Source organism: Mesoplodon bidens, assembly GCF_964165515.1.
Source record: "Mesoplodon bidens genome assembly, chromosome: 16".
Classification (NCBI taxonomy): domain Eukaryota; kingdom Metazoa; phylum Chordata; class Mammalia; order Artiodactyla; family Ziphiidae; genus Mesoplodon; species Mesoplodon bidens.
The window spans coordinates 76,916,898-76,943,708 of record NC_138173.1 but is presented as its reverse complement, the minus strand read 5'-3'; the positions used below and the strand labels follow the sequence as shown (position 1 = coordinate 76,943,708).

General features: G+C 55.8%; 1 protein-coding gene across 5 annotated transcripts; it reads right to left on the bottom strand.

Moving 5' to 3' along the window:
• Positions 1-13,350: 13,350 nt before the first annotated feature.
• GPIHBP1 (glycosylphosphatidylinositol anchored high density lipoprotein binding protein 1) lies at positions 13,351-17,689 on the bottom strand. Of its 5 annotated transcripts, none has more exons than XM_081258449.1 (6): positions 17,562-17,689; positions 15,239-15,336; positions 14,857-14,949; positions 14,524-14,643; positions 13,836-13,949; positions 13,351-13,723 (listed from the first exon to the last, which is right to left on the bottom strand). In XM_081258449.1, exons 2-6 carry the CDS (start codon positions 15,288-15,290, stop codon positions 13,488-13,490), a joined length of 615 nt encoding a protein of 204 aa, XP_081114575.1. In that variant the 5' UTR covers positions 15,291-15,336; positions 17,562-17,689; the 3' UTR covers positions 13,351-13,487. The 5 variants fall into 5 exon arrangements, with proteins under 5 accessions (XP_081114575.1, XP_081114573.1, XP_081114576.1 ...); XM_081258447.1 differs by lacking the exon at positions 17,562-17,689 and adding an exon at positions 16,308-16,625; XM_081258450.1 differs by lacking the exon at positions 14,857-14,949.
• Between the last annotated feature and the right edge of the window lie 9,122 nt (positions 17,690-26,811).

Genomic DNA, 26,811 nt, shown 5'->3' with positions numbered 1-26,811 from the left:
GGGGGGGGGGGGGGGGGGGGGGGCACGCGACGCCAGAGGGACCCAGTGAATTCCTGCATGGAGGTTGGGGCAGGCGCGCCCCTCGCAGTTTTCCCGGGCCGGGAGGGACACCTCGTCGCCGAGCCCCACCGCACCCTAGCTGCCCAGTGCCGGGAAGCTGCACAGTCGAGCAACCCTGCCCATGCGCCGGCCGGAAGGGCCCGCCTCTGGCCCCGTCCCTTCCGGCGTCGCTCTAGGAAGCGAGGGCCCGGGCCTCTCCGTGGTGCTCCCGGGAGGGCTCCGCCCCTCAGCTTGTTTCCCATTTCAGGCGATCCCCGCTGGCCAGCCCGCCCGGTCGCCTTCGGTGCTCGCAGGAAGAGCCCGCTCCCAGCCGGCCGTTTCCGGTGCCGCTCTAGGTGGCGAGGCCCCAGCATCTCTGTGGTGCACCACGGCGGACTGCGCCCCCGAGCCACCTCCTCCCACTCTGCTGGGGTCCCACACGCCCCCTCACGCAGCCACCCCCCTCCATTAGCCGCCCCTCAGTCAGCTCTGCACCCGTTCCCTTACTCTTGTGCCCCCTTACTCCTGTACTCCATCACTCACCCCAGCCCCCTCCCTCACTCGTGCCCTCCCCGCCAACCACCTGCTCCTTAGAGGCAGCAGGCACGGTGTGGCGTGCGTTCAGTTGCACTGGCCACTCCCTCTGCCTGGGACACTTGTCCCCAGCTGTCTGGTTGGCTAACTCCCACTTCCGTCTGCTGAGAGCTCACCTTCTAGAGGGGACCCCTGACCACTGATTACCCTGTGTGTATTAGTTTCCTGGTTATCACAAGGTTAGCAGCTTAAGACAATACGTGTTTGTTATATCACAGTTCCTGTGGGACAGGAGTCCAACGAGCCTTAGGTGGTCCTCTGCTCAGCCTGGCAAGGCTGTGGTCATGGTGTCTGTGGGCTGTGTTCTCAGCTGGAGGCGAGACTGTGGAAGGATCTGCTTCCACACTCATGTGGTTGTTAGCAGGCTTCCTTTCCTGGTGGCTGTGTGACTGAGGGCCAGCTCTTTCTGGGCTGTTGGGAGGCTGACCTTAGGTCTTAGAGGCTGCCCACAGTTCCCTGCCATGTGGCCCTCTTCATGCTCCTTCAGGGTCCGTGGAGAGCCTCTGGCCCCAGTCTACTGGGGTGGAGTCTCATATGACCTAACGGTAGGAGCAGGTTTCTGTCACCTCTGCTGTAGTCCGCTGGCTAGGAGCACGTCCTGGGTGCTTCCTGCACTGTTGGGGGTCACATTCTGTAATACCACAGCATTCTGCCTCTTTCTCCACCTTCTGGCCCTCACCCTTCCCTGCATTTTTTTCATAGCAGTTTCCACTTTCTAACATACTATGTAATTTCCTTATTATTGTGTTTATTATGTTCATCTTCCCTTCCCACGCCAGAAAATCAAGTCTTTGGGGGCGCACGGTTTTGCTTTTTCTGGTGGGGTCTCATTACATGTGGTGCAACGAATGGGCACTTGACCCTGATGCCACCTAGATACAGCCTTCTCCCACGTATCTCTGTTTCTAGCCCCTGCTGTCCAGCTCTCTCCTGGACTTCACCCTTGCAGGAGCTTTAGGTACCTCGATTTCAAAATATTCAAGACCAAACTCAACTCTGCTTCCTTCCTTGTTGCTACTGTCAACTTCAGTAATATAATAATAGCCAGGTATTTTACCAGCAAAAGCAAGTTTATTTGGGAATAGCCAGAGGAATTGCAATTCAGGAAATGCAAGCTATGGTGGTCCATAGGCAAATCTAGAAGGAAGGAAAAGGGGGGAGTTGGGAGAGGCTGGTCCCACAGCACAAGGGATGGGATGCTGGTCCCACACACACTGGGCGTGAGAGCTCCCCCTACAGGCTTGAGAAGTCCCCTTACCTTGGCCCTCCAGCGACATGCTGGCCACCCTCTTGCCACCGCTTGCCCTTTCATGAGACTCTAGCAAGTAGTGCACGTTTCTGCAAGGCCTGGGCTTCAGGCCCTGAGCTCTCCTGCACCTGGCATATGCTCCTGCCTTCCTGCACCTGACTGACCTGTCCTCCAAGACTCTGCTCAGTTCAGCCCTCAGTATGTGCTTCTGTCCTACCTTTGCAACTTTATGTGGAGTTGTTCTGCTTGTGCGTCTGTCTCTACACATTACATACCACCTCTGACTCGGATCAGCACCTGCCTTATTCACCTGTGTATCCCCAGGACCCCAAACACGGCCCAGCCCAGAGCTGGTGCAGAATAAATATTATTGAGTGACTGATGGCTGGACAGAGAGAATGCAACTGAGAAGAAGCAGCACCGCAGAAAGAAAGGCGTTCTCCTGTCTCTGAGGAGAGACACAAAGCTTGGCCTCCTGGTGGCCCTGGTGGCTCCCTCCAGCCCCCCTTTGGTGGCCGAGTTGGTCCACCAGGAGCTCCAGGTGATGCCAACAGCATTGGTGTGTAAGGTCTGGTCAGAGGCCATTTCCCCAGCCAGGAAGCCCTGCTATCACCGAGACTCCCCCCACCAGCTGCCCTATAAATATGTACAGCAACATTGGGGGATGAGGGAGGAAGGGGATCCTCTTTCCATGAGGGCAGCCTCTGTGAGGAGGAGAGCTGGGGGACTTGGAGGCTTTTCTGGAACATCCTTTGCTCCAGGCCCCTGCCAAGTGCTCAGAATGCTCACCTTCCAGAATATCAGCTTCCTTCTCGGTGGGGCGCTGTAGCCCGGGCACCTGCATACAAGGTGCATGTGTTCTGATGTGGGAGTCATGGGTGGGGGGCCAACAGGGAGAAGAGAATTCTAGGACACGAAATGGCACATGGGAGGTAAGCTTGGCTCAGCAGGAAAGAGCTGTGCTCACCTAGATTGAATGTTATCCTAACTTGTACTGTCACCAATATACAATCAGGGAGATTTCCCGCCTCCTCCTCTCCCACCTCCTCACATTTTAGAAGTTACGTTATTTCTACTTGGTCAGAAAATACATATAAAGTACGTTCTTCCACTCACTTTTTTATTTGGCCACGCCACGCGGCTTGTGGGATCTTAGTTCCCCAACTGGGTATTGAACCCAGGCCACAGCAGTGGAAGCATGGAGTCTTTTTTTTTTTTTTTTTTTCTTTTTGTGGTATGCGGGCCTCTCACTGTTGTGGCCTCTCCCGCTGCGGAGCACAGGCTCCGGACGCGCAGGCCCAGCGGCCATGGCTCACGGGCCCAGCCGCTCCGCGGCATATGGGATCCTCCCAGACCGGGGCACAAACCCGTATCCCCTGCATCGGCAGGCGGACTCTCAACCACTGCGCCACCAGGGAGGCCCAGAAGCATGGAGTCTTAGCCACTGGATGGCCAGGGAAGTCCCACCACTCACTTTTTTTTTTTATGTTAGATCCAAGGTCAGGGCATTAAATGATCACACCATCCATCTTTTTTGCTGAAGTTCCTGTCATCTCTTGGTTGGATGAAGCTTCTGGTACATCCCTCATGTTGGGCTCAAAGGTACAGGATCCCTGAGATCACAGTGTGAGTGGATGCACAACCCTTGGTTCACAGTTTCCTTTCTTGTTTGTTTTGAAACTTCTGCTCCATTGTCGCTTTGCGTATTGTTGTGGATTTTGAGAAATTTGATGCTAGTCTAATTCTTCTGCTCCTGGAAAGTATTGGACCTTTTTGCCTGGGAACCTTGACTTTTTCTTTATCGTCAACATCTCATAGTTTTTCTAGGCGGTCTCAGACTCGGTCATTGTGGCTTATGTTTTCCTCGTACCTAGTGATCCCTTTCAAGATGTAGATTTAGGTCTTCTTTTATTTCCAGAAACTTTTCTTGGATTATAGTTTTAAGTCTTAGTTCTGTTCCATTGTTTTATTTTCTTCAGGAATTCCAGTTTTCCATATATTATCTCTTCTTTGCCTGTCATCCATCTTGATCACTTTCTCTCTAACACTTCTTACTTCTTCATTTTTGGTTTTTTTTGTTTTTTTTTGCGGTACGCGGGCCTCTCACTGTTGTGGCCTCTCCCGTTGTGGAGCACAGGCTCTGGACGCGCAGGCTCAGCAGCCATGGCTCACGGGCCCAGCCGCTCTGCGGCATGTGGGATCTTCCCGGATCGGAGCACGAACCCGCGTCCCCTGCATCGGCAGGCGGACTCTCAACCACTGCGCCACCAGGGAAGCCTACTTCTTCATTTTTAAATTCTCTTTGTTATTTTCCTGCTTTCCTTATTAATTTCATTCAAATCTGTTCTTCCTTGTGCATCTTGTCATTCAGTCTTCATTTCTGATTGGTTATTGATTTTTCTTCTATGTTTTCCTGAGTTCCCTTCTTTCTTCCTGCTTTTTGTTCATTTCTGTTCTGATTCAAGTTTTTTTTTTTCCCTTTGTTTCCATATCTCCAAATACTTGCAGATATTTGATTCAGTTTGGAGTTACAGTTTCCTTCTATTTTGCTATTGGTTATTTTGGGAATTTTCATGAGCTGAATTGTTTGATCCCCATTTTCTCTCACTTTGTGTAGTGGTTTTAGAGAGATGGTGAGCTCACCCCTGCATTTCTGTGTACAGAGGTATGGGTTGTTTTACAAGATTCCTAGCCCAAGAGGGACCTCTTGTGTCAATGTAAAAAAAAGCATAGTTTCGTTACCTGCTGGCTTTTGTTTGTGGAAGAGGGGTGTCAGTGGGGAAAGGATGTGTGATGCTTGATTTTTGAAAACTTTCTTTTGTCTCACAGGATCTTAAATTCCCCTTCTAGCTTCTTGTTTTACAGGTAACTCAAAGTTCGGTTGTTTTCTGTCTTATAGTTATGCCTAGGGCATGAGTTTCTGTTGTCTTATTTGCTCTTTATTGATATTTTGAAGGAAATGTTAGAAGATTCAGATTTATGCTGCTGCTATTACTTCAACTATGCAGAATTTCCTCAATACATATTTTTGAATGAACAATAATAGCTGATGTTTACTAAGTTTATTGAATGTTCTAAGCATTTTACATGTGTTATCTCATCTAATCCTCACAGCAACCCAATGATTTAGGTACTATAACATCTCCATGACATGGCTGAATAAATTGGGGAACAGAGAAGCCAGACAGTTTTCCAGAGGTCGTAGAGCTAGTGCGTGCAGAGCCAAGCTTCTGACTCCAGAGCTTGTATTCTTTTGTTTATCTTTTTTTTTTTTTTTTTTTTTTTTTTGCGGTCCGTGGGCCTCTCACTGTTGTGTCCTCTCCCGTTGCGGAGCACAGGCTCCGGACGCGCAGGCTCAGTGGCCATAGCTCACGGGCCCAGCCACTCCGCAGCACGTGGGATCCTCCCGGACCGGGGCACGAACCCGCGTCCCCTGCATCGGCAGGTGGACTCTCAACCACTGTGCCACCAGGGGAGCCCTGTATGTTGATTTTATACGTCAGACCTGAAACCGGAAATCTCTGTGTTGCTTTTATAAATAAGCTAACCCCTCTCCTTTGTTCTGTTTACTCCTATTTCAAATTGATAATATTTGGGGTGTTTCTTTTAAGCATACTTCTATATAGCTCAGATATTCCTTCTGAAGTCTGTAAACATGTCCAAAGTGAGAGAGGGGATTGGGAATAGATTGTTTCTCAGAAGAAAAGAGTGGCTGCATAGTGGGGGAAACAACCGCCCCTGGGCTTTGTACCCAGGCCTTTGCATTCCTGGGTCCTCCAGGCTGGCTGTGGCCTGGGAGGGCCAGGGCAGACAGCTGTCAGGGTCAGAGGAATGTGGGGACTCCCGGGTAATAAGGACAGAGCATGCTGCCTGCCCTGTGTAGCCCCCCATTGGCGCCGGGTTTCTGTCTCTCCCTTCTTGCTCTGGGCCTGCCCTGCCCGGCCTCCTTGGCTGACTGTTTATCCAACAAGGTGTGGACAGCCCGCTGTGGGCAGTCTCGGGCCTGCACAATCAGCCTGGCTGTAGCTAGCCCTCCTCTGGGGGAGGTGAACACTGCTCTCTTCCTTACCTAAAACCCACCCCACCCCCTCTCCAGCCCGAGCCGTCCAGCACCAGGCCAGAGCCACAAGCAGCTTCTGAGCCTTGAAGGAGTCATGGCTGGTACACGTTGAGGGGGGCTGTGAGTGCAAATTCACACTCCAGATTTGGGAGAATTAATATGAAACAAAGAAAAAGCAATGTAAAATATTTCAGTACTTTAAAAATATTGATTACATGTTGAAATGATAGTATTTTGGATATATTGGGTTAAATAATTGTTTCTTTTTACTTTTTTAATGTGGCCACCGGAAAATTAGAAGTGACATGTGGTTCACAGATCTTGTGGAAAGTGCTGTCCCCGCCGCTGCCTCTGCTTGACCTCCTAAGAGCAGTGGCCACAGTCTGAAAACCATGATATTTATTTACTTATTTATTTATAAAAATATTTATTTATTTATTTTGGGCTGTGTCGGGTCTTAGTTGTGGTACACGGGCTTCTCTCTAGTTGTGGCACACGGTCTCCAGAACATGTGGGCTCTGTAGTTGAGGCGCACCGGCTTAGTTTAGTTGCCCCATAGCATGTGGGATCTTAGTTCCCCAACCAGGGATTGAGCCCATGTCCCCTGCATTGGAAGGCGGATTCTTAACCACTGGACCACCAGGGAAGTTCTGACTGTGGTATTTATTTCTTCACTTCTTTACTCTCCCCCAGAATGAATGAACATCCTGGGGTCGGAGACAGGGGTCGGAGCACTTTTGACCCCAGCAGGCTGACTGCCTTGGAATGGGCCCTGCTGACCGGAGTCCTGGGCAGTGGGTGCCGTCTTGGGTAAAGACAGCACAGTCTAGTAAAAGCCTTTCTCTCAAACCCCCAAATAAACTCAAGTCTTACCTCGATCATCCCTGAAGCCCCCAGGTCTCAGGCCCAGGCCTCCTCCCTTCACTGTTGAGTCAAGGCTATAGACACAAACCCTGCACGGTCAGCTTGGCCACGGCAGCTACGCGGGGCCACACTCTTCCCTGTGAAATGTCTTCCTTTCCATCACCTCCTCTGGCCTACTCTGCCGCTGGTGCTGACCCTGCTCTCCAGAGGAAACACGGAGAGTTTAAGACTTGCCCAGTGTCACACCACTGGACCCAAACGCCTGCTGCACCGCCAGTCGTGGACTGGGGATGGTCACTGGTTTCCTGCCACTCGGGGGTGAGGGCTGCGCCGCCCCTGCAGGCAGGTCGTGTGCAGGCTGCGCAGGAGAATGAAGCCCTCAGCACAGCCCCGCTGGGAAAGGTCAACTTGCAAGTAAAGAGCTGGGACAGGGCGGGATGTGCTGGCTGGTCTGTCCTGCACCCTGGTGGTCCCGGCTCTGGGAGAGGCCACAGAAGTGGTCCTTATGTGGCCTGTCCACACCACTGCCTCACATCATGTTCTCTATCCAGTCCAACCCTTCTAGAAGCTTAAAGAATCTTTTCACTGGATGGACCCAACACCTAGTATTTAGGGGTCAGGCTGAGGCAGAAGGTCTTCTGATCATGCTACTGGATGGGTCAGGATTCAGTCTGAGAAGCCGAGCCTTGAGAGTTACATACACCCACATGTACGCACACCCACACGTACACACACCAGTACACATACCCACCACACACACATACATACACATACATACACAGGTGTGTGTGATTTGATTCGTTCCAGGGATGTGACCCCATGAGATCGTGGGGCTCGCTGAGCGGCTTTTTCTTCCCGCCTGATGATGGAGCTCCACGGCTGAAGGACTGAGCTGATCACCTCAGCGGGGAGGGAGGGTCTGGCCGCCAACCCCACCCTGCCTGAGCCCGACAGCCTCAATTTTCTCACCTGCATGAAGCGGAGAGGAACTTGACCTCAGGGGTTCTCCGTGAGGCCAGATGAGACCCCTGTGGGAGATGCCGGGCCGCTGGGGGGCAAGGCAGGTGCTGGTGAACACTGGTCTCTTTGTTCCTCGGCTGGCAGGACCGTTGCGTCCTTACTCGTTTTCGTCCCTCTGTGTCATTGGTTCCCAAACCTGCTCTTCTTCAGAGCCGCCTCGGAATCTTTGAAAAAACCTATTTTTCCAGGTGCCCTGCAAGAGCTGGTGAAAGAGTGCCACGGGGGTTAGTGATTCCGGTGGTCAGTCAGGCTTGAGCGGCACTGGAGGGCGAGATCCCCTCGGTGCAGCAGTGGTCACTGTGGGCTGTTCGTTGGGAACACCTGTGAGCTCAGAGAAAGTGTTCCCCCGCCCTCCCCCCCCCGCAGGGGTGCTAATTTGACAGTGGGGCGGGGAAGTGGGCATCTGTCACTGGGATTTTTTTTTTTTTGCGGTACGTGGGCCTCTTACTGCTGTGGCCTCTCCTGTTGCGGAGCACAGGCTCCGGACGCGCAGCCTCAGTGGCCATGGCTCACGGGCCCAGCCGTTCCGCGGCATGTGGGATCCGCCTGGACTGGGGCACGAACCCGTGTCCCCTGCATCGGCAGGCAGACTCTCAACCACTGCGCCACCAGGGAAGCCCTATCACTGGGATTTTTTAAACCACCCCTGGATGATTCCAGCGGGTAGCCAGTGTCCAGAACTGCTGTTCCAGACACACAGGGGTCGAGTGGTCAGTACGATGGTTCTTCCAAGCAACACCAATTTCTGACCTTTTGGCGTGTTCCTCAACTGTGTGTCACAAATTTATTTAGAAAAACTAACGTCCGCCCCCTCAGGCTTACAAGTGATGGCGAGGGGTGGGTGGTAAGTACATCCATTCGCAAATTACATAACCTTTCCCACATTCATCTGCTTACAGACTTCCTGGGAGATAAATCGCTAGGCATTACCTGAGCCAGGATGGGGACGGGAATGGGCAAGGGAAACCAGACCACAGCTGACATTCCCGTGTCCTTCAGTGTAAATTCACCCTGGGCTGAGGCTGTGTTCCGTCTGTACAGCTTCTCTCTCATTGTAGCTGGTGGATCACAAGCGGTCTGGAGCTGAGGGCTTTCCTGCAGCCACCGCACTCAGGGGTTTCCTGCCCGAGGATGTGCTGAGGCTGGGGCTTCATGGGGCTGTTCCTCTCCAGGACGCCTGCTCCGCAGGGCTGAGAGCCCACGTGCCACCGCCTCTGCCACGTACCCTGGGTTCCTTTTTGGGAGGATTATGAGGCTGAGCAAGGGGACACCCTGAGGGGAGGCTTTTCCACGTTACTCCAGCATAGCCCCCGCCCCAATTCTCCAACTCTGGGTGCCCAGAGCCACCCTGGTCCCATGGGTGAGAGCGGCTCTGCTCTGGTCAGCATCCTTGACACTGAAACCCATTTCTGCATCCCCAAGTGGGCCTCCCCCCAGCCCGCTCTCAGGCGGGAGTCCTTGGCGTGTGCAGGCCTGACGTCTTCGAGTGACACCGCTGTGACTCCCCTCCCTTCCGGAGAGCTCCCAGGCGGACCGTGTGCCTGGGAGTCTGTGGTCTCGCTCAGCTCCCACTGCTGACCTGTCCCCGAGTCCACCGGCTTCTGCAAACCCCGGTGGTCATTGGAGGGCGCCGCTGGGTCTGTCCAAGGCCGAAGGCCGGGAATCTCTGTCCTCAGGAATGTCCTGCTTTGGGGTCACTGCTTCGTCCTCACCCAGTTCTCATGGTCACGAACAAGGACGGGAAATGCGACCACGGCCATCTGCTTCCTGCGCTAAGAGAAAGGAAGTCCCAAAGAAAACACCACGTTAAAGGAGCTGGGGCGGGATGCCCAGGACTGCCCACTGGGACAGGACTCCCGCAGCCCTTCGTCCAGCTGGCAGCTCACGTGAGCCCAGAAGAGAAGGGAACACAGCATTCTGAGCTCGCTGCCAGCGCCGGGGCTGGGTGGGGACACAGGGCCTGAGGGGATCCCAGGGGGTGCAGAACGGGTCCCTCTGCCCACTGGGTTCATTTGTTCCCTTCTCATGGGGGCCAGGGGGTGGGACAGGGGCAGGACACCTGGAAGGGAGCAGGGCGAGTGGGTCCACCCAATGCTGGGAAGAGAGACAGAAGGCCTGCCTCCAAAGGCCAAAGTGCAGGGCCCAGAGGAGCCCTCCCAACCCAAGGGACAGCAGCTCGGAGCTCAGAGCAGCCCCCCAAGGACAGCTCCAAGGGTCAGAGCAGACTCCCCAGGGACAGCTCCCGGGTCAGAGCAGCGACCATGGCACTCACCCCTGGCGTTGGTGGTGCATCAGCGCCTGGCAACCGGCACCCAGCCAGCCTCCACGGGGATGAGAGCTGCAAACAGATGCAGAACTGGCAAACACCTGGCAAACACCTTCTTTAAATCCAGTTCAGGGCAGTTGCCGCCCTCTGGGCCCCCCACAGAGCCCTGTCTCAGCCCCTTGCGATGGGCTGAATTGGTGTCCCTCAAATCCATACGCTGAAGTCCTAACCTCATGACCTCAGAACGGGACTGTGTTTGGAGATGGGGTTTTTAGAGGTGATTAAGGTACATGAGGTCACGAGAGTGGCCCCAAGCCAATCTGACTGGTGCCCTTATAAGAAGAGGAGGTCAGGACACAGACAGGCACAGAGGGCTGATTACAGGAACTGGGTCACATGGTCCTGGAGGCCGAGGAGCCCCGCCACCTGCTCTCTGGAAGCGGGAGAACAGGAAAGTGGTGCGTAAATTCCCTCTGAGTCCAAAGACCTGAGAACCAGGAGCGCCAATGTCTGAGGGCAGGAGAGGATGGACAGCCCAGCTCCAGAAGAGAGAGTGAGTTTGTCCTTCCTGACTTTTTGTTCCATCTGGGCCTTGGATGGACTGGGTGATGCCCACTCACCTGTGGGGTGGTGATCTTCCTTCTCAGGCCCGCCACTCATGTCAAGCTCTTCTGGAAACACTCTCAGAGAAACACCGGAAATAATGTTTTGCCAGCTACATGGGCATCCCTTAGCCCAGTCAAGTTGATCCATAAAACTGACCATCACAGCCTCCAAAAGGGACGCAGCCCTGTGATACCTTCTGACCTCCAGAACCATAAGATAATTCATGTGTGTGGTTTTAAGCCCCTGAGTTTGTGGTCATTTATATCGGCAGCCGTGGGGAACAGGGGCGGTGATCCAGATGGATACGCTCCCCGCCAGCCTCCTGGGAAGGCGTACAGGCGCTGTGACAAGGCCCTGGCTGTGACCGTCTGCTGACACCTCACACTGGTCTTGGCCTGGGGACCCAGCTGGGTCTTGGCCGCCATCTAGCCATTTCCAACCTCTGGCTCAGGTGCCCTGGCGCCACCTGGCCCGTGATCCCCCGGGAAGGCGGCCGCTGTAGGCGGGAAGCCCCCAGCTGGGTCCTGGACCTGTCAGCACCAGCTGCTTGACCTTGCGCAGAAGTGTCACTTCCACTGGATGGACTGTTGGGTGCCAGGACAGGGAGCTGGCTGGGTGGTGGGGAGGGGCGGTGTTTTGGGACCGGGTGTCCAGCAGGCACGTCAGGTCCCCACCCACAGCTGGACCTGCCCGCTCAAGGCACCACTTGCTTCCTCCTGTGCCCTCAGGCAGGGGCAGGTTAAAGCCCCAGTGAGGGGTCAGGACTGTGCTTTCTGTTCTCCCGGATGGGAATCAGGGGCCCAGCTGCACGCAGTGCGCCCGGAGCCCAGAGAAGAGGCTGTCACCAAAGCAGGAGCCCAGGGCAGGCCCTTCAGCCAGTGGCTTCAGACTGAGCCCGACCTGGCTCCCTCCTGCTGCCAAGGGCCGTGAAGGAGGTCAGCTCCAGAGGTGCATGGTGGGGCGTCTGTGCACTCAGAGCTCTGGGGGCTTCAGGGAGGAGGGTTGAAGGGAATCCTGTGAATGCGGGTGACGGCACCCAGTGTTTCTACAGCGGGTGGGTGTGGCTAACGAGGCTTCTTGTGATGGTAAAGGACTTGGGTGGGGCGTCTCCCATGAGCTTGCACACACAGGTGGCACACAGGGGCGGGGCCGTAAGCGTTGCCCTGACAACAGTAGCGCGCTTGCTGAGCGTTTTACTCTCTGCCAGGCATGGGCTACAAGCAGCCCCCTCGGCGCTTCAGTCAATTCTCACTGCAGACCTGCAGGGAGGGATCTCCTACTTTCCCACGTGGCAGATGAGGAAGCCCAGCTGCAGGCGAAGGGGCTCACCCGGGGCCTGGAGCTGGAGGGTGTGGGCCTAACATTTGAACCCAGGCAGTGTGACCCCCGAGCTCTGCTCTTATCTGCTATGCTTTCGTAGGGACTGTGTGTGCAAATGTGTGTGTCCACGAGTGTGTGTGTGAGTGGGAGTACATGTGAATACGTGCATATGCATGAGAGCGTGTGAAAATGCAAGAAACAGAGAAACCCAAAATAACTAGCTTCAAGGTGGCAGAGGTTTATTTCCCTCCCAGGTAAAGGGGTCCTGAGCTAGGCAGTGCAAGGCTGGTATAATGGGTCCAGGCCCCTTCCTCCATGCTGCCCTGCCATTCTCAGTACGCCGCCTCATGGTGCAAGGTGGCTGCTGTGCTCCAGCCATCATTCCAGCCACAGGAAGGAGGAAGGAGAAGAGAAATATATGCCATCTCTACCTAAGGGCTTTGCCCCCCATCCCCAGCTAGGCCTTGATGTTTCCATTAGTAAGGAAAGGGGAGAATGGAAAGTGGGAGACTATTCTGCCTGCTGGGATACTTGACAGGCAGGATAGAGTTCTGGGCTTCCCAGCCCAGGGGATGTTGAGCTGGTGGGGATCAGGGGTCCTCTAAGCCTTGTTCTGTACTGCTCTGATGGGGAAACTGAGGCCCAGGCCCAGGCCTCCTCCTTCCCACTCCAGGGCTCTGTCCTGTCACCAGTCAAGAAGGCCAAGTGCCCAGCAGCCAATGACACCAGCCCAGCCAGAGCAGACGCTGGGGAAGCCGAGGTTCTCCTACCCGGCCCCCTCCCACTTCTCCTCTCCTCTTCTCCTCAGGAGCCCAGAGGCCATGTCACCCCTCCCTGATGCTGGTGGCCTGACCACCCCGTTCACTGCCCCTATGCCCCCGGCACCCACCAGGCTGAGCGGTCGGCTGCAAAGTCCCATCTCGGCCACCCCTCCAGCCTCCCTCTCTTTTCTCTTCTTCTTCCAGCCCCTCATTAACTCCACCCCCAAACCCCAGCAGCCTCCCGGGGTGGAGGGCCCTTCCCCCTGTAGGCCAAGGAAGCCTTCCTCCCAAAGTCTCCTCCCCCAGCTGGGCTGCCCATCACACGGATGGAGGTGTTTTGTTGGTGGGAAGTTGGGGAGCTAGTTGGGGTGGTCTCCCCCCAGGCACATGGTGAGTGTTTACCAGGGGCGGGAGCTGGGTGGACCCACCCTGTGAGCAGCTGAGGCCTGCACCTAAGGCCCACGTGCTGGCCATCCTGCCACACACAGGCAGGGAGAGGAGGCCAGGGTGCTACATGGGGAAACTGAGGAAAGGCAGATGTGGCTGTGAGGAATCAGTGCTGGCCGGATCATTACAGACGCTTCCAGTTTATTCTCCAAAGCTGGGGTGGGGGCAGGGGAGGGGAAGGGAGGGGGTGACAGTGGACAGAGTGCTGACCAGCCAGGGTATAAGCCGGGCTGGGCGTGGGGGTGGGACCCCCACACACACTCAGAACCCCATTGCCTGAAAGCCGGCAAGGAGGCTGAGCAGGAGAGTGGGGGCCACAGTTGAGGGTCTACCCTGGGGGCCACCTGCCCCACTTCCCTGGGGGTCCTGCCAGGGCGGGATGTTGCACAGGCTGGCCTGGCAGCAGGATATGGTCGTCAGGGATCCATCCACCGTCCTGCTGATGGGCTGACACGTGTCTGCACACCACCCCGAGTAGGTGGTCTGGGGACCTGACTCTGGGTGGGAAGGGGGTGGTGGAGAAAGTGCGTCACACTGTAGGAACGAGGCCCCGCACACACGTGGGAGATGGGCTCCTCCCGTCCGGCTGCCCCAGGGTGGCCTGCTCACCAGTATTCCAGTGGGAGACGATGGTTTTGCAGGTCTTGGGGAGGATGCAGTTCTGCATCTGTTTGCAGCTCTCATCCCTGTGCAGGGACTGGCAGGAGTAGCACCGCAGCAGCACTGGGAGGCCGGGTGGGCTCAGTCCCCAGCGCGCCCCAGCTCACCCACGCCTCCCACCTCCAGCCTCTTCACCTCCGAGGCCTTTTCCCGGCTCCCGTCCAACCCACCCATCCTCAGCTGATCCCCTCGAGCCCTGCGCCCCTGCCTCAGGACTGGCCCCCCTTTCCCTCCCCTCGCCCTGCCCCACCAGTGCCAGGATGCTCATGTCCTTCTGAACAGGACTCCACACCAGGGCCTGTGACTCTCCGGTCTCCCCATCTCGGGCTCCGCTGTGCTGCTGTCTGCCTGGTGAACTCCTGTCTAACCTCTCTGCCCCGACACCACTGTCCCTCCCAGGAGTGGCTCCTTCTCTAGGCCTCCCTACTCTGGACGGCAGTTGAGGGTCACGGTCAGGGTGAGAGGTGAGGGTGTGCTGAGTGTCAGGGGCCCCTCCTCACCCCTTCCCCCACGAGGGAAGGGAAGCTCACAGGCGGAGGCCTTTGCCTGTCAGGTCCTCACTGTCAGCCTCGCGGACCCATGCATGTGCTGGTAAAGGGGGACACGTGCCTCGCCTAGGGTCGGGGTGGGCGGGTACCTGTGCCTCTGCCGCCTGCAGTCATGCTGGCCTCGTCGTCCTCCTCGTCATCCTCCTCATCATAGCCTTCGGGTCCAGCGTCCACGTCATCATCCTCGACCTCCTGCGCCCGCCCTCTGCCTGGCCGCGCAGGGACGCCTGTAAACCTCCACTACCCGGGCACAGAGGACACGTGCTCGGGGTCCAGTGCCGCGCCCCCACCCCTCGATCCATCAGCCCCCTTCTCAGTCCCTCTGTCCTCCCCGCTGCCTCCCAAGTTGGTGAGGTCACTGCCTGGGTCTCTGAGCCCTGGCCCTGCTTCCTTATCTGTGTGTAGCCTGGCATTGTCCTTACCAGCAACACTAGGGGTTGTGCGCTGGCCCTTTACAGCAGCTGGCCCGTAGCCGTCAGGATGGCCTGTCCATTTCACAGAAGAGGAAACTGAGGCTGGGAGAGGAGAGGGCACCCCAAAGCCTGCCTCTCTGAGAAGCTGAGCCTGGGGTTGGGTGGGGAGGGAGCCCGTGCCCCCAGGGCCTGGCTGGGCCGGGGCTGGAGGTTCAGGGACCCGTGGGAACCCCGGACAGCCCCATCCACCTCCCCGTGGCCTCGGCCTCCAGCTGCACTCCCTCCTTCTTCCCAAGCCCTGTCTTGCCCCCAGGCTGGATGATCCTGGGGGTCCTGTGCGCCTGGACTATGCTGTCCCCTTCACTGCAGGGTCTCTCCTCGCCCCGAGTACCTTGCTGCCCGCACAGCAGCAGGGCCAGCAGGACAGCCACCAGCGCCTTCATCCTGCCGGAGCTGCCGCGTCTGCTCACCCGGGTCCTCGCTGGGCCTCTGGATTTGTGGGAAGTGGGACAAAGGACATTGCCGGGGGCTTCCCGGAGGCCCTGGACCCCCCAGCTCCAGCCTCAAACAATGGGCCTCACACTGGCCCCCAGGCCAGGCACTGGGCCAGGGATGGTCATTTCCCTCCCTGACTCCAGGGGCTGGGTGGGGGAGGGGAAGTCATTGTGGTTGGCCTTGGGGCGTCCCGTCCACCTGTGTGGCTCTGCCCTGGCCTTGAGGCCTCAGCCCAGTAGTGCGGGCCAGCCAGCCCACTGCCCCATGTCTGGACCCCAAGGACCCGGGCCCAGGCCACACAGCCCCAGGAGCCTGGCCTCACGGGCCCTCCAGCTGCAGACCACTGACCAGGCACCTACAGCAGTGAGTCATCATCGACATTCCGGGGGCCTTGTTAAGAGGATTTCAAAGAAAAGCACAATTGCAGTCCTCCCACTAGGCCTGCCTGTCCCGCCAGCACTGCGCTCGCCCACTGGCTGCCGGCTGCCCTCCCTCCCACCTCAGGGCTTCGTCCTGGCTGTTCCCTCTGCCTGGAATGCTGTTCCTGCCGATGTCCATGAGGCTGTCCCACCTGCACAGGCCTTACCTCCTCAGAGAAGCCTTCCCACCATCACCTCACACCCTATCCGTCCCTTGCGTTTGGCCCCTGCCCTCCAGAGCTCCACGAGGGCCATCCAGGGCAGGGTGGAGGCCTCCTGGGGAGCCGCTGGGAGCCTGCCTTTCCGGCCACTGCGTTCCTGCCCGTGCTGCGCTGTGTGTGGGCCTGGGCTGCCCCACTCTCCCGTGCCTCCCCTGCGGGCCGCAGACTGTGCACGGGGGCTGCTGAGAAGCCCCTTCCTGGAGGCCATGGAGAGGAGGGGGCAGGAGGCTAGATTGGGGCCTGGAGCCGGGGACGCGAGCCTGCCCACTCCCTGAACTTGCCCAGCCTGAGTTTCCCCAGCGGGTGGAATATTCTCAGGGACCACCTGCAGCAGAGGTTGAGAGCTGGCTCTGGGGTAAGACCGCCTGAGTCTGAGCCCCGTCCTGTTCTCCCTGGTTCTGTGGGCTTCAGCGCTCTCACAGTGGTCGTGGCCATGAAGAGCCAGTGCCCGCTGGCGTGTAGGACGGCTCCCGTCGCAGTCCCCACACGGCCAGCTGGGATGACATTTCTCTGAAGTCTCAGCCACCAGGTGTCATCATCCCTCCCCCATTCCTCTGGACCAGTGCACTCTCGCCTTCCAGTGGGCAGTGGGCCGGCCTGGCCATCCTCAGCTCTGCAGGAAGCTGCCCGGCCTCCGTTATCAGCTGCCCCCAGCCCTTCCCCACCCAGAGGCCAAAATCACTCTCCAGCCAGGGTCTCACTCAGTCTGGTGCTCACGGCCCTGGACCTGCCCTCTTCACTCCTCAGGCCTGTGTCCACGGCCACCCCACCCAGCTGCCCCCGCAGACCCGGCTTCCTCCTGTACGTGCTTTGATCTGGGGTCACAGGAGCTGCTCCCAGGAAGGGCTCCACAGGGGTTCCCAGAACTGTTAGGGAGCAAGGAGGCTTCACCCACCGCCTGTCGCCCCAGACGGGCCCAGCTCCTTGGCCGAGGTGCAAATAATACTAGCACATTTAATTCACTAAGTAAAATTAAATGTCATTTTACTTGTCCTCAACAACTCTAGGGCTGGGTAGTGTTACCATCACTGCTTTACCGACAAGGAATTACTGCAGAGGTTCAGCTCTGCCCTGACTGCCCCGCCCACCCCTGCCCCAGGCTGCCCCTCCCCCCTCCTCCCCCACAGTGGGCGCTGCTGCATCCCAGCAAGGGGGCTGGGGGCTGGTCCCGCTCACGCGGACGCAGTCACATGGCCAGGCCTGGCCAAGGCTGGTGGCCCACAGGAGTGCACGAGGCCCCCAGCCCTCAGGTCAGAGTGAGTGTGGGGACCACCCTCCACGCCCCCAGACATTCTGGCCTCAGACACGCCTGCTGGTGGCACTGTCTGACCCCAGGCTTCCGTGACAAGGGCCACCCCTGAAGACCCCCCGGGTGGGGACATGGCTCCCTCAGACCCCAAGGGCCAGGGTTGAGGGCAGGTGGGCCTGTGGGCACCCGAGGCCCACCTTAGAGCCTCTGCCCTTCTACATCAGGGCTTTCTCCCTCAGCCTTGCCCACACGCACCAGCACTCTTCTTGGGCAGCCTGGGGGCCCAGCTTCCTGCCTGCAGACCCCTGCCTGGTGTGGGCCCGGCCTTGCCTGCTCTGCCCTGCTCGGTCGGGCTGGCTCCCGTGAATGGCCCGTGGGCGCAGCTGGTGTGGGTCCCCTCCCTGCCAGGCCTGGCCTCCCTCTGGCCCAGTGAGTTGAGTGGGTCACCTTGTTCCTCCTGGCGGCAGCGCAGCTTTGTCCTCAGACCTTGGTGCCGGCTGTGGACAGGGCACACTGGCTGTCCACACCCTGTCCGGCCCTGGCAGAGGGGGAGGTGGTAGGGGAAAGGCATGAGCCCTGATCTCTCTCTGGGGAGCCGCGTGGCCCCGGCCTGTGCTATGAACCCACACTCTGGGCCTCTGGGGTCACTACAGTGAACCGGACCCAGACCTGGGGAGGGATGGACAACGCTTCTGACTGAGGGGTGGAGGTCTGGTGCTTGTGGGTGCGGGAAAGGCATCTGCCCTGCCTGGCAGCACACAGCCACGGGCCAGTGGGGCCTTTGAGGGCAGATATGGGCTGCAGATGTGCTGGCCCTCCTGCCCCCCTCCCTGTTCCGGGCTCCTTCCCACCCTCTCTGTAGCCAACCGTCTCCGCCTCTGGGAGCAGAGGGAGGGCCTTCCTTCTCAGATCAGAGTCCAGACCGTCCTCCCCGGTGGTCAGGGGGCCATGAGGGGTCTCTCGTGGGCTCTCTCTGCTTCTGATGGCCCCCCAGTGACTGGCCAGGCAGGCAGCTGCCAGGGACTGTGATGAGGCACAGCCTCTTTCTTTCCTGAAATGCATAACTGAGAAACAGGCAGGTGCGGGTGGGCTGGCCAGAGGGAGCAGGCTCCGGGTGGTCTCGGGGGGCCGACTCCCCTGCGCCCCGGGACCCCGTGAGGAGACACATCAGGGTGTAAGGAGCCATCTGTTGATTCCAGGCCACCACCCTCCATTTGTTCAACCTGCCCCCGTCCCACCTCCACACTTCCACACCCCAGGTTAATTTCCTCTAACCCTTGGACACTCTCAGCCCATCCACATTAACCTCGGAGAGTCTCACCTCCCCTTGCCCCCCAAGCCCCACCACGGATCCCTGGTGTCCGGCGCCAGCTGCGGGGCTGCCTGTGGTACCCCCCCTCAGCCCACGGTGCCTCTCAGCTCGCCCTGCTCCTGCACCCTCAGCTTACCCGCCCCCCCCCGACTTCTATGAGAAGCCAGGCCTCTGGGGGCAAGGGCCCCGAGGTTGCCACCCTGCCCACCCTGTGCCCAGCATCACCCACCCTCTGGATGTCCCCTCCTCCAGCCTCCCCATCCCCAGCATCCTTCTCCTCTCCTGTGCCTTCAGCTTCCCTCTCTTCTGTCTCCTGTTCCTTCTTTCTTTCCTCCCCCAATTTTTTTAATTGGTAAAATACACATAATATAAAATTTGCCATGTTAACCATTTTTTTTTTTTTCTTTTTGCGGTATGCGGGCCTCTCACTGCTGTGGCCTCTCCCGTTGCGGAGCACAGGCTCCGGATGCGCAGGCCCAGTGGCCATGGCTCACGGGCCCAGCCGCTCCGCGGCATATGGGATCCTCCCAGACCGGGGCACGAACCCGTATCCCCTGCATCGGCAGGCGGACTCTCAACCACTGCGCCACCAGGGAGGCCCATGTTAACCATTTTTAAGTGTACAGTCCAGTGGCCTTAAGGACATTCACATTGCTGTGCAGCCGTCACTACCGTCCGTCTGCAAAACTGAAACTCTGTCCCCATTAAACCCTCATTCCCTGTCCCCCTCCCCTGCGTAAAGTCCTCGAGGTTCATCCATGTTGTAGCTCGCGTCAGAATGTCCCCCCTTTTAAGGGCCGAATAATATTCTGTTGTATGTAGAGACCACATTGTGTTTATCCTCCGTCTGCCGCGGGCTGCCGGGCCGCCGCCGTGCTCTAGGCGCTGCGAATAGTGCCGCTGCGGACACGGGCGTGCAGACATCTTTTCCAGTCCTTGCTTCCAATTCCTCGGGGTCTGTGCCCAGAAGTGGGACTGCTGGATTGCATGGTGATTCTGTGTTTAATTTTTGGACTGGTTCCTCTCCTTCTGCATGTAAACACACTCAGGTGCCTCTCACTAAGAAAATAAAAACAAGTCCCTGAAAAGCCACCCTTTTCCTTAACTCTCCACCCAAACTTCCTCCCATCTCCTTCCTTGGGCAGCTCTCGGACCGCGATGTGGAGACATCTCCACGTGCCAGGAGCTGCGCTCTCGCCCAGGAGTGAGCCCTCTAACACCACCACGGACCCCTGGCCTCCGCGCCGGCACGAGGGCCGGAGCACCCAGACTTGGGCTGAGGCTGCTCTGGCCCCGCCCACCGCCGGCCCCACCCACCGTCGGCCTCGCCCACCCCTGCCTATAGGGCGGCAGGCCTTGGTGTTGGCGCCCCCTGGGGAAAATGCGCTGGCGAGGGGCACATCCTGCACGGCATTTATTTCCTGGCAGTAGGCACCCACCTCCCCTGCACTGAGCTGTTACCGCTGAAAGTAATTTTGTAGGGATTCTCTGCAGCCGGAGAAAGGGATGAAGAAGCTCTTTGTGTCCTGCGTCGGGGAGCGCTTACGCGGGCTAGGCGGCAAGAAGGGGCATGGGGGGGCTTGGCACTCTGTGCAAAGACCTCACGTCTGCCCTGCGCCCGCCCCGCGCTGCCCGCCCCGCAAGCTTGGACCTAGGACGCCGGGAAGAAAGGAAAGCCGCTGATGGCTGAGCTCGGGACCGGGGTCTGCGCTTGGCGGGGGGGCGTCACTTAAGTCAAACTTGGCGGCAGGGACGCGCCCCCGCGAGAAGCCAGGGCTGCGGGCCCCGGGCGAGCAGGCGCCCCTCCCCGGGCCGTGGGCGGGGCCCTCAGGGGTCGCACGGGCCCTCCCGGCCGCAGCGCTTCTCCCGCACAGGGAGAGCAGTGGGACCCGCGTCCCGGGACGTCCCACCTGGACTCCCGGCAGGTGTGGTGGCAGAACTTCAGGTATAAGGTTTTTGCCAGCAGTCCTGCTGGGGAAGGGGGCGGTGGGAGAGGGGCCAGGTGAGACCCCTGGGGGGAGTGGGGAGGAGGGGCTGGGGGAGCCCATGGTGGGGGCGTGTGGATGAGGAATCTGAGACTCAGGGATGGGCGGACTGGCCCAGGCCCTGAGCTTGGGGGGGGTCGAGGCAGGGAGTGCAGCTGGGGTGCAGGGCCCTGCCCACTGCCTGAGGAGCTCGCTGAGTGGGAGGCTGTGGCTCCAGGATCCCGTGGGATGGGGGTGGGGCAGGGGATTCTGGGTGATCAATATAAATAAATATATATTTATTACAAATCACAATATCACACCAGCTGACCATTGTGGACCACCAGGAGCTGGTTCTGATTCTGCCTGTGATCTCTAGGCTTTCCAGCCTGATTTCCATCTCCACCGTCAGCTGGTGGTCATAATGTAGGCAGATAGGGCAGGGGGTCCCTGGAGGAAGAGGACCAGATATAACTTTCTTGCCACAATGGGGCAGGAGGTAGTGGCCCCAGGCTGAGCAGCTGGAGCTTGTCTCCTGTTGACACTTCAGATAAAGATAATGGCAAAAGCAGCAAGGAGCTGGGCCCTGTTTGTGTAAAAGATAAGGAGGCCACATTTTCTCAATCTAGGAGTCAAGTAGACCTCCCAGACCACACATGTGCAGAAAAGTTCCTCGGGAGTCAGGGAAGGGAGGGGGCACCAGCCCATAATATGTCCTGCCAACCTCCCAGAGACCCTTGTGTAGAATCCAGCTTGGCTAAATGATGCGTGTGCACATCAGAGAGAGCCCTGATTCAGACCAAATATGGGCACAAAGCAAGACGCAGCAAGATGATTGGCTAGAGGGAACCTGGAACACTGCCTCCTTATAAGTGATTTAAACTACCCCTTTGGCACACGACCCTCTCTCTGATCACGCTTGTTTGTTCTTTCACATGTACTTTGCTTCTAATAAATGCTTTACCTGCTTTGCTATGTGTCTCTTTGCTGAATTCTTTCTTCAAAGAAGACAAGAACCTAGGCCCTGCTTTAAGCCCACTAGCCCTTTTGTCTAGTGCTAGGATCCAGCGCTCTCACTGTCATGGCCCTGGATCTGATCCCCAGTCAGGAAACTAAGCACCTACTTCAAGCCATTGTACCCTGCAGCCCCTCAAGATAAATAAGAGAAGCCATTTTAGGCCTAAGCTATTTTGTGATCTAAGCCTGGCCACAGTGCTTGCCCTTGACCAGGCCAGGGAAATAACTTAACCATAACAGAGTCAACAAATCAATCACCAAGACTCCCAGTTCTGCTTCAAAGGTAAAGAATAGCCTGACGCACATTCTTGAGCTATATTACAGGGTTCGAACCCCCTCGAACAATCAGCCACCAGACTAACTGGAACCAGAAAACTGATGATGCTGACCTTTGCTGGCTGTGGTGACTTCAATCAACTAAGACCTGGCCTCTGCCAACCCAGGATGACTCTTGAATTCAGTGACTCAACAGCACAAGAGTTTTTGCATCTCTTCACTCTGTAATCATCAGTTTTTGGAATAATGCCCCTCAAGCTCACAAGGTGGTTGCTGCAGTTCCAGACATCACATACAAGCTTGACAACCCAGAGAAGAAGGGGACCCATTTTTCATGCCATGAGTTTGTTTGTTTTTAGTTATAACCAACATAGAGAAAAATGCTCCAATCACAAATTCATGTTGATGAATTTTTACAAAGTGAAAATATCCATGTAATCAGCCTCTAGATCAGAAAACAGTTCACTAAGAGCACCTCAGGAGGCCCCGTCATGTCCCCTTCAGTCACCCCCAAGGGTGAGCAGTATACTGATGTCTGATGTCATGGATTAGTAGTGCCTGTTTATATAATTGGAATCATACTGTTCCCTGTCTGGCTTCTTTTACTCAAGTAGGCTTCTGAGATTCATCTGTATTGTTGTGGCTGGATATCATTTGCCTCTTCCAAGTGCTATACAGTATTGTGTCACGTGAATATACCACAAGTTATTTACCCTACAGTGGATGAGCTTTGGATAATTTTCCATTTTTGGCTGTTTCAAATAGTACTGCTATGAACAGTCTTGTAGATGTCTTTTTGTTTCCTTCATGAAAAGAATTGTGATATAATTTACATACAGCTAAGTATATAACCTTTAAGTGTACAGATAGATGAAATTAGATATATATATAATAAATATGTAGCACATATATAATATATATACATATATATGCAATGTAGCCACCACTCACATCAAGATACAAAGCATTCCAGAAACCCAGAAGGCTCCCTTGTGCCCCTCCTTCTAGAGTCTATCCCCTGAAGTTCATCACAAATTGTTTCTTTTTAAACCCTGTATAACCGGCATCAGCTACTTTGTGTCCCACTTCTCCTATCCAGCCTTGTGCTGTGAATCACCCACACAGCTGTATGTACTGGTAGTCCATCCACTCTCATTTTTGTTGCTGTGCTGTGTTCCATTGTACAGAAATACCAGGGCCGTTGCCTAGTCTACTGCTGGTGGCATTTGGCCAGTTTTGGCTTTTATGAAGGACACTGCTCTGGACATACTTTACACATGTTTTGGTGTAAATAAGCCCTCATTTCCATTGGGCAGGTACCAGAGGTGGAATATACGTAGGATTAGCTTCAGTTGGTATTGCCAAACATTTCCCCAAAGTGTTTCCTCCAGTATTGTAAGAGGGTTCTGGTTGCTCCACAACCTTGTCAACACTTGGTATTGTCAGTTTTAAAAAACTTCAGCCCTTCTGGTGGGTGTGTAGTGGTACTTCATTGTGTTTTTAACTTTATGGGTGTGGAAATTGATGAACGGATTCTAAAATTTGTATGAGACCAGCCATACATTAGGGGCCTCTCAACTCTCCAGTTTTGTCCTTCCTGCCCTGCATAATTGCCAGAAGCTCTGCTTGTTTCCTTTCCCGCAGGAGTGGCCTCTCCCTTGACCAGAGCCCGATCCACAGGCTCCCGGCAGCCCCAAGACAGCGGGGGAGGTGGTGGTGAATTTTCGGGTCCAGCCTACAGATTTCCTACTCCCTCTTTCCCTTATTGCTTCTCCAGGTTTCTAGTGTCTTAAAAAATGGTTTCTGTGATTTATCTGCCTTTTCTTGTCTTCAGTGGGAGCATGAACCTGCCACAAACGACTTTGTCCTCCTGTGAGCAGGGTCGGCCGAGTTTCTCCTTTACGGTGAGGGACCTTTTCCATAAACCCTCCCTTCAGACATCCTCTTTGGCCAGAATTGCTTTCTAAGCCTTTGACTAAACTAATTACCAACTGATGTTTCACCCCACCTGGCTGACACTAGGAAGGATTTACCCCCGGGCAGAGGTCACCTTCACAGAAAGGTGTGCACCTGAACAAAATTTGGATTCTGTCCAGGAAAAGGGTGCATGGACATTAGGAAAGCAATGGGGCCTGGTGGTGTTCAAGGTCATTGTCCAATCAGAATGATGCTAGCCATGCACAGCCTCCGCAGCTGGGTTAGGGGTGCAGATATGGACAAAGTGTCGGGGAGAAATCATCTGAGCATTTATGAAGCCTGACATTTTACTAAGATTTCTACCTGCATCCTATCACTTAGCCCACGCGCTGACCGCATGCATCAGGGATCCCATCTTTGCATGGGAAAACTAAGGGGAGCAGAGAATTGCCCAAGGCCACATAGCTGGTGAGCAGCACAGTGGGACCCCGGTCCTGCTATGTCTGTTTTATAAGATGCAAAATTTCTTTTGATAGGGGGACCCAGCAGGATGACCCCGGGAGAAAGAAAGGCAGAACTCTGTAACTTATAGTGTGTCCACACGGGGTTGCACCCAGGGGCGGGGTACTGCAGGCTGGGGCAGCGTGTGTGGCCTGTGGCGGGGGGTCAGCTGGAGCACTGGGCTGTTCCTCACTGCCTGGTACCCGGCCGTGGGGCGGTTAGGGTGGGTGTACAGTGGCCTGGAGTGTGAGAGCTTTAAGGAAAGAGGTTGGGTGTGCACTTAAGTGGCTGCTCAAGAAGGGGAAATGACCGCCTCTAGCCAAGGCCTCAAAACCTGGTCAAGACAGCGCAGTAAAAACTATATTACGCTGACAACAATGATTGCTTTTGTAATAAGAAAAAAACCCTCTAAAAATAAAAATATATACAAGCAAAACAAAACAAACCTGTATTACAGCAGAGCTGGGACCTGAACCCAGGTCCTTCTATCCCCAAACTCCCATTTCCCCCTGTGACTGGTCCCAGTATCCCCTTTTGGGACTCCTAGATCCAGACTAACTTAAAGGAAAACAAATCTAGTTAGTGGCACAAATTTGGGGAATTTAAAAAATCATTCTCATGCAGTCACTGAGCCATATGGGGACAGGGTCCAGCCCCTCGCCACGTGCACATTACGGAAAATGCAAACATCTTACTATAAAAATTTCCAAATATTCACAACAGTAGAGCCTTGTGACATTGTGATTGATAACAGGAAACATATTGGTCTTCACCTGCTCCTGGCACAAAGCTCCCCAAACTCTTGGAATTTCCTAAGTGACCAGAGTCTTAAAGGTGTTTCTTGTCATATTAATGAAGTGACTTTTGGAAAGCTCCTCAGTTACCTAAGGAGGGGCTGGTTGCCAGGAGAACCAACTTTGTGGTTAGAGGGTTCCAACTTTCAGTCCCACCCCCAGATGTCCGGGGAGGGGAGAGGGGCTGGAGGTTGAATCAGTTGTCAATGGCCAATGATTTAATCAACCATGTCTATGTAATAAAGCCTCCATAAAAACCCAAAAGGATGGGGTCAAAGAGTTTGTGGGTTGGTGAACCAGACATACCGCCATGTCAGACCCCAAACTCCATGGGGACAGAAGCTCCTTAGTTTGGGACACGTGACATCGTGGACTTAAAATTGGCATCTGAAGTGGGGACTGTCTTGTGGGACTGAGCCCTTAACCTGTGGGATCTGATGGTGTCCCTGGGTAGATGGTGTCAGAATGGAGTTGATTTGTAGGCTCCCTGGCTGGTGTCAGGGGTCGCTTGGTGGTGTGGGGAACCCCCCATGCTGGAATTGGTGTCAGAATATTGAGTGTCCAGTGAACCCTGAGTCCCAGCACCCAACTTGTACAACCACACTTGGCTCTCCTCGCTCCACCTCTTCTGTCCTTTCTTGATGGAGTATTTAAAACCAACCCTAACCTTCATTTCACCCCTAATACCACAGCATGAACCTCTTAAATAGGATGTTTTCTTACATAATCACAAAGCCTTACCATACTTATCAAAATGTAAAACAATCCCTTACTATTATCTAAATCCTGTTTGTGTTTATATTTCCCTGGTTGTGCGTCTGTTTAGCTTCATGGAAACGCGGTGCTAGCAAGGGCATCTGTGTTGGGCTGCGTGTCTCTCAGGGTTTCTGAAAGTCCATCTTTATCTAAGACAACCGCCCCGGCTCTTGTTTTGTGTCATCACATTGGTCTTTTAAGGAAAGCGGGTCAGTTTTCCTGCAGGATGCTCCACGTTCTAGATTTGGTGTCATCTGGCTCACTGCCCTAGCTTCCGTATTTCCCACAGACTGGAAGCCAAGGCTATAGGCCTGATTAGATTTGGGCTCCCTTTTCTGGGAAGGACATCTTATGGGAGTGCTTTCCCCTCTTCGAATCTCATCCAGGGCGTGTAAAGTCTGGTTGTCTCAGTCCGAGGGAGCCTTAGGTGGACCAGCAGCTTCAAGCATCTGATCATTTTACCGTATTCATGGTCAATGACCGACTTGCCCACCTGGGCCCTGAAAGCCGGCCCATTGCCGGAGCTCAGAACCAGCTGGAAGGGCACCCCCTCCCCTGCGGGGCCACTCGGGCTGTTGTTCCTGCTGCTTTCAGGCCCGCCCTTCTTCTTGCCCCTGCCAAGCGCTCCCCGGGAAGTGTCCTCCATGCTCCTTGGTCTTGGAACCTGCTTCCAGGAGGCCCGCCCCGCTGCCCCACAGAAGTCAGCTCTGCCCAGGTTTCTGTAATTTCCTTTTAACGTCCTTGTGAGCTCATGGCTTTCATATATTCAGTGTGTTTTAATAAATTACAGTCATTATGTTTAAAATACATTTATTTATTTTATTTATTTATTTTTGGCTGCATTGGGTCTTCGTTGCTGCACGCAGGCTTTCTCTAGTTGTGGCGAGCAGGGGCTACTCTTCGGTGCGGTGTGAGGACTTATTGCGGTGCCTTCTCTTGTTGTGGAGCACGGGCTCTAGGCACGTGGGCTCAGTAGTTCTGGCATGCCAGCTCAGTATTTGTGGCTCGTGGGCTCTAGAGCACAGGCTCAGTAGTTGTGGCGC

Excerpts from the sequence above, each read along its gene's own strand:
- GPIHBP1 (XM_081258447.1), bottom strand. The coding sequence starts at position 16,417 with ATGGCCACGACCACTGTGAGAGCGCTGAAGCCCACAGAACCAGGGAGA. Across the intron at positions 15,337-16,307 it reads GCTCTCAACCTCTGCTGCAG|AGGCCCAGCGAGGACCCGGG; the intron begins GTGGTCCCTGAG and ends CCACAAATCCAG. Across the intron at positions 14,950-15,238 it reads GCTGCTGTGCGGGCAGCAAG|CCTCAGTTTCCTCTTCTGTG; the intron begins GTACTCGGGGCG and ends CTCCTCTCCCAG.